Below are 11,868 nucleotides of genomic sequence, written 5' to 3' on the forward strand. Positions count from 1 at the left end.
GTCTTTGCTGTTTCAGTTATTAAATGTAGCGACCCTTTCATACGTTTCCAGCCAGTTTTCTGGGTCTTCAAACGATAATCCGCGGAAGGTCGATGGCTCCCTGCGCTGTTGCAGCACGATGGGCGACAGTGTGGCTGTCATTCTGGTTGTTTAATTGGCCACGATCCTTTCGGTCAGCTCAGGTAGAAGTCCATGCTCCGGGCGCATGCAGGGTTTGCAGCCTGCGGCTTGCTCAATGGCCGGGGGCGACGCTGGTGTTGTTTTTGGTGTGTGGGGTTGACGGAGGCGTCCTGTACATGGATGCAAAAGCGCCCCCGCCTGACGTCACATTGTGATGATGATGAAGAAAACAGTCGAAAAACTATGAATGGCGAAATTCCCTTTTTGTTGGGCGAACCTGTGCCTGCAAACGCAAGTTACACTCAAAGCACAACGATAGCGGCGAACATAGTCGCGATCGTCGAAATCTCGTCTGCGGGGCAAGTGCGTTGGCTTTGATACATCAGTCATCGAAGGTTCCAGAATAATCGCTGGTGCCCGCGTGTCTTCCAGAAAGTCCCCAGTCCGATGCTATTGCGACACATTTTTCCCGCGCAATACCCGACTGCTCTTTGCAAATAATGTCAGGCAATTAGAGCTACGCTCTCGCACATTTTGTGGGAGTGTCCTGTTATAGCAACCAACTAAAATGGCAGTTCTTCCGGAAGCTCTGGTGTCGAAGTGGGCCGCCGCTCTGCGCAGCTGCAACCTCAAGACACAAGAGTGGGCAGCTCAGCAGGCCCGAGAGGCGGCGACGACGAGGCAAGACCCCGAAGTCCCCTCGTAGGAGACCTGAGCCTGGGTCGTTAAACTTTGCCGGATTTTCAATAAAGTTGTTTACACCCATTCCAGAAAGCACTACGCAATTCGCGTTGCTCATACAACAAGATTACACAAGGTTCGCTGACAAGAGAGAACGGACAGAACCATCGATGATGTTCGAGATACTGCTGATAGATGCAGGCGCATCCTGCGCTGAGCAGTAACATTTGTTAAACGGAGGAGAGCGGTCACCTGAGAAAGATAAACAAGTACAGGCGTCAATATGCGTTGACCGCCTCGGAGTGCAGTCCAAAGGAGTGCACGAAACAAAATACGCTTGTTGCGATTGCGCACATTTCCTAATTAATTAGCTGATTGAAACTTGGAATGAGTAAAGCGTTATTTTAGAGGACAAACAAGGAGCTGTCCGTTTCCCTCCCGTAGAAACCGTAAGCATACCGGAATTGTACAATATTTACAACTTCACTGTGAACTTCGTAATCTGCGAAAACTAAATGAAGCTCGGCATAACGTTAGAGTCGTCTTACCGGCTAATTTTCATATAATTTGTTTCGGGATAGTTTCGATAAGACAAGAGTTACAGCCGTTTTCTGTAACCATACTCCCTCCGTAGATGCCCATGTATCGAAAGAAGACGGGAATCCTGTGACGTTTACAACTTCACTGTAAACTGACTAATTATGACAAGTAAATTACGGCGTAATGATAGTCATCCTACGCCCAATTTCAGTTAGATTTTTTTCCGAGATAGCTACATTAGATTGAGAGCAACAGAGCATTCAAGAGAAAGTTGGCTTTGCTGCGAGGCAGTTTATGTTCGCCGCCACGATTTTGCTGGAGGGTAGACAGACAGCTTCACTGTAAAAAATGTCAGTGCTTTAATCTTCGTTGCCACGAATATGATGAGACTGAGATAACATTTGTTGATTACAAACGTGAAATTCGTTTCCTTGAAGGCAGTGCTTTACGAAATTGTAATGCATCACATGTTCTTTACAGATAAGTGTTTCTGCAGCAATGGTTTCTTCACCTGATCAGAGACAAACGTGACTACACTTCGGGCTTATGTTTTTGTCGGTTATACCTATCTGTTGTATTCGGCTTACTTTATTTTATTTTGAAAAGAAATGGAAACACCGTAAACAGACGTAAAATAAATAAAAAAAATAAGGCAGAACTTATCTTACGATGACTGTCGATGGTAATGCGAATAGCAATCAAGGAATGGGGCGACAGATAGTATTCCTGAAGTCATGTTTATTTAACACAGGTAGTGGTAATTATGAGACTTTCGTTGCTGTGGCTTCACGCCACGTACTCCGATATCCTTCCACTTTGCTATGACACTCGCTTTCCAAGGTGGCACATGAGCATGGAGGCATAAGAACTGTTGTTAACATTAATGATACATTGTTAATGCCGATGCATTAACAATGTAAATGCGAAAAATGAATGATATCGATTGAACGACAAAGACGTATAACCAGAATGGCATGACGACAATGTGATGTCGTTATTTAAATTATGGTGATGGTATAGCGACAACGTGACTACGATAACATAAGGGCAACGAGATGATGACTGTATGACTACGATGGTATGACGACAACCGGATGAAGAAGGGGGAATGACGACATTCTCACGATCAAGACGGCATGACGGCGACGTATGACAGCGAATTAACCTCTGCGTGACGACGACGAAATGACGACGATGACATGAGAATGACGGCATAATCACGATTGAATGACGGCAGCGTTATTGCGACAGAATGAAGACGAAGGAATTACGTCGATGGATCGACGCAGGTGGTGTGATGACGACGGCATGACGAGTGTGAAATTATGATTCTGAAGTGACGACAATGGTGAAACGGCAACGTGACTTCGATGACATAACGACATTTGTGTGACGAGAATTGCACGTCGAAGTTACAATGATCACGATGAAACGACCGCGACGGCACCCCGACGACGGTATGACAACGAATGCATGACGACGACTGTACGTGGGCGCTGCAGTGACGACGATAGCATGACAATGGCATGAGGACAATGGAATGTTAATGAGTGTATAAGGACAATAGCGTGTAGATGACTGTATCACGAAACTTGTATGACGATGGTTGTATGAAGACGATGGCACGACGAGAGTCAGAGGACGAAGCTGGAGTGAAAATGATGGCCGACCACGACGCATTACGACGATGGTCTGACAACGGAAGCATAACAGCGACTCTATGATTTTGAGGCATGGCAATGGTAGTATAATCACGGTTTAGGGATGGCGAAGAAAAATTCACGTCGATGAAACGGAGAAAGTGGTATGACGATGTCTGGATGACGGCAGTTGGATGGCGTTACTTACGTGATGACAATGATAAAACGACAACGTGATGACGACTGTGTGATGACGATGTCGTTATGACGACGGCATGACAAAGCTAGAATGACGACTACAGCATCATGACCCCGAACACACACGTAGTCACCCAAACTATTGGACAATTTGGACCACTGGGTCGGAGTAGAAGTGACAACGGCTGCGTCATGACAGTCAGATCACGCAGCCAGAAAGACATCGATTGAACGACCACGACGGCACCACTATCTCGGTATGACAACGAATGCATGACGACTGTATGATCACAATGCGTAACAACGACTGCATATGACGAGTGTAGGTGACAAAGCTACAATAATAATATTTGGGGTTTTACGTGCCAAAACCACCTTCTGATTATGAGGCACGCCGTAGTGGAGGACTCCGGAAATTTTGACCACCTGGGGTTCTTTAACGTGCACCTAAATCTAAGCACACGGGCGTTTTCGCATTTCGCCCCCATCGAAATGCGGCCGCCGTGGCACAAAGCTACAATGACGGCGATGCAACGATCATGAAGGCATCACGACCACGAACTTGTACCTAGTGGCCGAAGCTGTTAGACAACTTGGACCGCTCTGTCGGGACAGAAGGCGTGATGAAGAAGGCATGACGAGGGTATGATATCACGAAGCTTGAATCACCTAAATGGAACGACCACGACACATCACGACCAGGAGCACGTACCTAGTGGCTCAAGCAGGTAGACAACTTGGGTCGCTGGGCTGGCATAAGAGGACAGACATACAGACTCACTCACTCACTCACTCACTCACTCACTCACTCACTCACTCACTCACTCACTCACTCACTCACTCACTCACTCACTCACTCACTCACTCACTCACTCACTCACTCACCCAAAACTACTGAAGTAGGCCAAGAATGCCATTCGCATTAAAGCGTGGTTGCTATGATGATATCAGTGTTAACTCAAAAAACGTGACAGTTTGTTATGTTATTGTTGCAGTTTTTTTTGCATACACATTTGAACATTTATATGCTTGCCCCTGATGGAAACACAACGAACAGATATCTTCAGTTTGACGCTGCACAACAACAAAGACAAACCTGTCTCTAAAGTACAGTGAGCTCTAAGGCAACACTCACTATGACATAAGTGAATACAAGGAAAAGGGCTGTTCAACACATGTTTGTGCTCTCAGCACTGACATAAATGCTGAAACCATTCCAGCGTAGGCAGTGCCGCTGCTAAGTGGTGTTTTCCATGTTCGAAGTGACAGCTCTCGACGACTGGTGGCGCGAAAGGTGCCAAACAGGCACGCAACTCTACCTTGCTTGATGTTGGTGGAACTTGGATCACGTAATCCACAACGCGCTAACTAGCATGGCCTTGCCTGACGAGACGGTTGAAATAGTGTGAATCCTTCGGTGTGGGATTCCCTGCGCCACATTAGTGGCATTGTCTACCGGCTTCACAGTATGTGTATTGCAATGACCACTCATACAAACAGCGCAACGAACGTTCGGTGAGGTGCCGGAACGCGCACAAGTCACGGCAGAAGGTCTCGCAAGTGCAGGCACTGCGCGATTATTATTGCAAAACAAACACGAAAACGGCGATCGGAGCATAGAAACTGTTTTTAGGAGCAAAAAGCACACCTGCGAACATAAGACAGGACGGCCGCTACCTGTGAACAGAGGCTACATGTATAAGTGACCGAAGTTCTGCGCACAATGCCTTACGTGCTTTGAGATACAGTTATGCATAAATATTTAAATCTGACGTTGTCGTGCCGCGCGTTTCAAATTTCGTAGTACCTAGCACTATGTAGGCTTCATGGTACATCGTACAGTAGAACGAGGAGGGAAAAGTTGACTGTCACTTCAGCATACGCTAGAGATGATGAAGGCAAAAGACTGCGTGATCACGAGACATTCAGTACATTACTTGAAATTTTCATTCGAATGTATTACTTCCTATTGCTTTCTCCCACCAAAGGTCGTGGCTTTCGAGTGCCTTAATTAACTGTACCTTAATCAAATGTGCCTTAAGTAAGTTCGCCTTCATTAACACCAAGGGGAGGGGGTGCGACTCCTACCAAAGGTCGAAAGTTCGAGTGCCTTGTTTAATTATCATCATCTTCATCATCATCATCATCATCAGCCTGGTTACGCCAACTGCAGGGCAAAGGCCTCTCCCATACCTCTCCAACTACCCCTGTCTTGTACTAATTGTGCCATGTTGTCCCTGCAAACTTCTTAATCTCATCCGCCCACCTAACTTTGCCCTCTGCTACGCTTCCCTTCCCTTGGAATCCATTCCGTAACTCTTAATGACCATCGGTTATCTTCCCTCCTCATTACGTGTCCTGCCTATGCCCATTCCTTTTTCTTGATTTCAACTAAGATATCATTAACTCGCGTTTGTTCCCTCACCCAATCAGCTCTTTTCTTATCCCTTAACGTTACACCTATCATTCTTCTTTCCATAGCTCGTTGCGTCGTCCTCAATTTAAGTAGAACCTTTTTCGTAAGCCTCCAGGTTTCTGCCCCGTACGTGAGTACTGCTAAGACACAGCTGTTATAAACTTTTCTTTTGAGGGATAATGGCAACCTGCTGTTCATGATCTGAGAATGCGTGAATAGTGTGAATATGGTATATTGTTGATTAGCCTTTACGGAATGCTGCCTGGTCCTTTGGTTGACGGAAGTCTAAGGTGTTCCTGATTCTGTTTGCGATTACCTTAGTAAAGAGTTTGTAGGCAACTGACAATAAGCTGATCGGTCTATAATTTTTGAAGTCGTTGGAGTCCGCTTTCTTATGGATTAGGATTATGTTAGCGTTTTTCGAAGATTCCGGTACGCTCGAGATCATGAGGCATTGCGTATACAGGGTGGCCAGTTTCTCCAGAACAATTTGCGCACCATCCTTAAACGAATCTGCTGTTACCTGATCCTTCCCAGCTGCCTTCCCCCTTTGCATAGCTCGCAAGGCTTTCTTTAATTCTTCCGACGTTACCTGTGGGATTTCGAATTTCTCTAGATTATTCTCTCTTCCATTATCGTCGTGGGTGCCAATGGTACTGTATAAATCTCTATAGAACTCCTCAGCCACTTCAACTATCTCATCCATATCAGTAATGATATTGCCGGCTTTGTCTCCTAACGCATACATCTGATTCTCGCCAATTCCTAGTTTCTTCTTCACTGCTTTTAGGCTTCCTCCGTTCCTGAGAGCATGTTCAATTCTATCCCTATTATAGTTCCTTATGTCAGCTGTCTTACACTCGTTGATTAACTTCGAAAGTTATGCCAGTTCAATTCTAGCTGTAGGGTTAGAGGCTTTCATACATTGGCGTTTGTTGATCAGATCTTTCGTCTCTTGCGATAGCTTACTGGTATCCTGTCTAATGGAGTTACCACCGACTTCTATTGCGCACTGCTTAATGATGCCCACAAGATTGTCGTTCATTGCTTCGACACTAAGGTCCTCTTCCTAAGTTAAAGCCGAATACCTGTTCTGTAGCTTGATCTGGAATTCCTCTATGTTCCCTCTTACCGCTAACTCATTGATCGGCTTCTTATGTACCAGTTTCTTCCGTTCCTTCCTCAGGTCGGGGCTAATTCGAGTTCTTACCATCCTATGATCACTGCAGCGCACCTTGCTGAGCACGTCCACATCTAGTATGATGCCAGGGTTAGCGCAGAGTATGAAGTCTATTTCATTTCTAGTCTCGCCGTTCGGGCTCCTCCACGTTGAGTTTCGGCTATCCCGCTTGCGGAATAAGGTATTAATTATCCGCATATTATTCTGTTCCGCAAACTCTACTAATAACTCTCCCCTGCTATTCCTAGTGCCTATGCCATATTCCCCCACTGCCTTGTCTCCAGCCTGCTTCTTGCCTACCTTGGCGTTGAAGTCGCCCATCAGTATAGCGTATTTTGCTTTGACTTTACCCATCGCCGATTCCACGTCTTCATAGAGGCTTTCGACTTCCTGGTCATTGTGACTGGATGTAGGGGCGTAGACCTGTACAACCTTCATTTTCTACCTGTTATTGAGTTTCACAAGAAGACCTGCCACCCTCTCGTTAATGTTATTGAATTCCTGTATGTTACCAGCTATATTCTTATTAACCAGGAATCCGACTCCTAGTTCTCGTCTCTCCGCTAAGCCCCGGTAGCATAGGACGTGCCCGCTTTTTAGCACTGTATATGCTTCTTTTGGCCTTCTAACTTCACTGAGCCCTATTATAGCCCATTTACTGCCCTCTAGTTCCTCCAATAGCAGTGCTAGGCTAGCCTCACTAGATGACGTTGTAGCGTTAAACGTTGCCAGGTTCATGTTCCAATGGCGGCTTGTCCGGAGCCTTATTTCAGTTCGCCCTAAATAACACCACATGTAGTGGGTTCGACTCTCGACCTTGACGACGTCAATTGGAATCCAACTTGGAGATATTGCCTTCTCGTGCATGTCTCCTTGCTGTGTCGTGGGTTCAAGCCCCTCAGTTACCTTCGCCTTAATTAACACCAAAGATTGTCCGTTCGACTCGCACCAAACGTCGCGGGTTAGACTCTCGACCTTCACGGTGTCAATTGGAATCGAACTTGGCGCCGGTTCACCGACATCTACAAGTGTGTTCGGCTCCCACCAAAGGTCGTGGGGTCGAGTGCCTTATTTAACTCTGTCTTAATTAACTGTGCCTGAATTCACTTCGCCTTAATTGACACCAAATGTAGTGGGTTAGGCTCTCGACCTTCACGACGTAAATCGGAATCAAGGAGGTTACTTGTTTTCTCTAACGTCCTTGATCGGAATCCAACTTTGAGAGGCCGGTTCGCCGTTATCTCCAAGGGGATTCTCCTACCAAATTTCGAAGGTTCGACTCTCCACCAAATTTCGTGGGTTCGAGTGCCAGAACTAACTCTATTTTAATTAGCTGTGCCATGATTAACACCACAAGTCATGCGGACGCTTCTTCGCCTTGGCTTCATTTTATGTCATAAGAAAATTGATGTCCCACTTCGCCCTATTAGTCACCAAAGGACTGGGCTCAATTCTAACCAAAGGTCCTGGGTTCGACTCCCACCAAAGATTGTTGTTATTATTTAAATTTGCCTTAATTGACACCAAGGGGCGAGGACTCGAGTCCCTATGAATTTCTGTGCCATAACACCGTACATCGCATTATTGAACCCATGAGCCGTGTAAGGTTTTCGCCTTAAATATATGTTTAACGTTTTTCTGTCTTGTGATAATTTTTCGTTCGCTTCCAGCGGAGTGTTCCGGAGTACGAGCTGTCTAACGTTCAGACCGACCTGGGCATCTTCTGGAGCGCTGGCGACGAGTTTGTTCCCCCGGAAGACGTGCGCGAACTGCTGGCGTCGCTGCAGCGACATGTGAAGAAGAGCTACTACATCGACGACCCCTTCTACACGCACGTTCACTTCCTCGTGTCGACCACCAACGGAATATACCTTCACAAAGAACTGCTAGGTTTCCTCGCACGCTACGATGGCAAGGGTGAACTTTGCCCCGCTGCTTGAGCTACTAGTAGTACGCGAGCCAAAAAAGCGGCGAGGCGTCGTTCAACCCTGGAAGTCACCTTCAAGCAGTGCTGGTAACCTCCGAAGTCAGTTATAACTCGGTTACAGAAATTCCCTTTATTTCCGTGCATTGCTGTCGGATACAGCTCTTCAGTTTGTCAGTATGGTTCCTGCGATGATTTCATTCTTTAATGGAAATAACTGAAAATTAATTGTTTAAATTTATTTCTAACCGCCTGTTAAAATATTTCAATAATGAAATTGCTTCACTAAATTTTAAATGATGTCGCAGTGCAAGTTTTGATAACAACACAGCCTGCCGGTTGAAGTAATATTCACAGAAGACATCACATGTTTTTACTTTACTTTATATGCAAAAGAAGTTAGGACAAAAAAACAGCTATCTTTAACATGGAATGTTATTCGAAGTGTAAGACAGGTTGGCGGCGGATCACTTTATAGAATATAGCAGTGTGAAAACAGTGGGCCATTTCACGACAGTAATGTAAAATATGTGCAATAAATGTTTTATTGCATGCCGCGGCGTGCTGGCGTACAACCACCACACTTACGCTCTTGTTTGTCATTTGTAGCGCAGCACGCTGCTACGAGGCCACTTTTATGTGTTGCTTCATGCGAAAACTCACAGAATCTCGTGGCCCCTTAGTTCCTAGAATGGGACTCTGCCCGTAGTCGCTCTGCCTGGGGGCGGTTTCGGGTAAATTTTCGTGGAGACGCGCAGCGCCACGACAGCCTTGCCGTGCTTGGATATATGCTCGCTTATGCCGATGTTTGCCAGCGCTGCTTTGTTTGGTACTGCAGCGGAGGTTGTTTTTGCCGGTTACGTATTAATATTTTGCTCAAAGGGCGGCTAAATCGACAGCACAATTCTAGAGGTGCAAACGGCAATAGCGCAGTAGTTGTGCGAAGTTTACGAGCCCAGGACATCCACACATTGTCGTTCACTTGGCAAGATGCGGTCATTGCGATGCAATATGGTCATATATGTTATGCTTAGAAGGCTAATACAAAGCTAATTAGCGCTGGCTGAACTCGAAACACGCCGTCACGTCAGTAGTTCCACGTACCGGTCATTGCGATTTCGCAGCCGTGGTTTCTCGTGTCTCTGAGTTTTGTATTTCCTTCTCGTCCGAGTGCATTTTTTTTCCAATTTGCATAAATTTCTCGTTGGTCGCTAAATAAGGCCTGAAGTCACTAGATCTAGGGAAACTTATGCTTCGCAGCAATACCTTCAACACGTGCAGCCTTCTTCATGCAATTTTTATTCTTGTTAATTGCTGTCCTCCAGCGCTGAAACAACGGTATCAGTGTCGGGTGAAAGTTAATGCACAAGAATGGCAGATGGTATACGCAATCGTAGTGACGCAAGGTACAGTGTGGACTCTCTGGTAACCTGCTTTGCTCCTTCCGAGAATCACGAACAATTTGGGCTGCAGAGGACTACTTTGGGCTTTTGGGCAGCTTCGTAAAGTTGTGGCTTTTAAAGCAAAGGGTGTTTCGCGCAAAACCCGTCTGATGTATTTTGCGTGTGCTGCTGTGCATTAGAATGAATGAGTATTAGCGGTTGAATAAGATGTGCATGCCATTGTTTGCGCACAGTGAAAATGCGCCTCCCTTATTTATTACCTGGACTTTACATTATATGCATTGCGGTGACGTTTCTGCGTCGTATGGCTTCGCACGTTCTGTAACTTGCATTTGATGTGCATGGCGATTGCACATACTTCATGCAATAAAACCTTGCCCACGTTGCAAATTTTCTGTTTGTTCTTCGCTTTCAACTCTAACATCATATATCATAGTTCTATAGTATACTGCTCTTTAAACTCCGAAGCACAATATCGGTTCCCACGTTCTCTAAATGGATTGAATGTTTCTTGTGCGATTATGTACAACGTGGTGTCGCTAATGTTAGTAGCATTGCAAAATTGGCAAGTTGGTAAACATCTGTCCTAGCAGCTAATATCTGGTTATAGGCGGTGTGAGCGCACGCGGGGGTTGCAGGAGGGATGGTGGTGGGGTATATAACTTGCTGTTTTGATGTCATAAATTCAATTGGTAGTAAGAGCATGCCTTCTTTTTCACTTGTCCCTGTGTTTCGTGGTGCCCTTGAAGACGCAGTCGCAAGTGAACATAATTACAATTGCTCTCCAATAATGACTGTTGGAAGTCATGTTCGCTTGGTGCCATGCTTTGTTCCCAGTCCTTCTGCAGGCTTTATCGGTGAGTAGCGTGACAGCGCACAAACATGGCTGACGTCGCGGTCTCATCCACGCAAACCGAACGGGTGTGCCGCTATCTTCGCCTTCCTTTGCGTTCATTCGCCGCACTATGATTTCCAACAACACTTGGCGTTCATTAGGATTCTGCGCCGGGATTGTTTGAAAGCGAAACAGTACCTACAACTCCGTCCCCCTATTCGCTGGAAGCGACGACAATCGAAGCCAATGGCTGCCACCGTTTACCTTGCGAGAGCTAGGACTTTATGTCCGATATCGAGAACTAGTATCCATAAGACCGCCGGGAAAATGCCAGAAAATTTTTTGCCGAGATTACATTAAGCCTGGGTCACCAACCCCTTTCTGGGAGTAGGGTTAGTAGGTCAGAAATGTGTGTTTGTCTGGCCTGAAACGGTCAGGCTTGGTACCGTCGCGTCGGGCGATGATGTAGTTTCCGTGGAACGGAAGGCTGTAGGATACTTCACCAAGACCAGGTTCTGGGGAAAAGGGAGCTAGTAAGAGCACTGAAGAGGCGCCAATAAACAGTGAGTATTTCTTACAGTGAAGTGGTATACCACTAACTCCCCCCCCCCCCTCCCCGCAGCCCCAGTGCATTTATCGTGTCCCTGGTCAAAAGCTCAACCATTCACAGCGGTAGGCGCACCCCGCGTGCGCCGCTAAGTTCCTTGCAACACCACCAGGTGGCGCTCGCCTCCACGCATCGCCGCGGACGCGTGCGCGGAAGGGAGGTGGAGAATCGGCAACCGACCCTTGATTACTGTCTGATGAGAGAAGGAATTCAGAATAAGCTGAGAGAAATGGTTATTGACGAGGAAGGGTATAGCAGAGTAGGGAATGACCATAAACGCACCATTTTCAAAAAGGGATATGTAGTTGGGAAAGAGAACAAGGA

At 46.3% G+C, this 11,868-nt stretch overlaps 1 protein-coding gene across 3 annotated transcripts in view; it reads left to right on the plus strand.

The window, feature by feature from the left end:
• LOC142573125 (lipase 3-like) overlaps nt 1-9,251 on the plus strand; it is a 124,813-nt gene extending 115,562 nt beyond the window's left edge. For all 3 annotated transcript variants that reach the window (XM_075682651.1, XM_075682649.1, XM_075682650.1), the window contains one exon: nt 8,446-9,251. In XM_075682651.1, coding sequence (XP_075538766.1) covers nt 8,446-8,715 — 270 coding nt within the window. In that variant the 3' untranslated portion in view covers nt 8,716-9,251. The remainder of the gene's footprint in view (nt 1-8,445) is intronic.
• The last annotated feature ends 2,617 nt before the right edge of the window (nt 9,252-11,868 follow it).

Source organism: Dermacentor variabilis, chromosome 2, assembly GCF_050947875.1.
Source record: "Dermacentor variabilis isolate Ectoservices chromosome 2, ASM5094787v1, whole genome shotgun sequence".
NCBI classification, from domain to species: Eukaryota; Metazoa; Arthropoda; class Arachnida; order Ixodida; family Ixodidae; genus Dermacentor; species Dermacentor variabilis.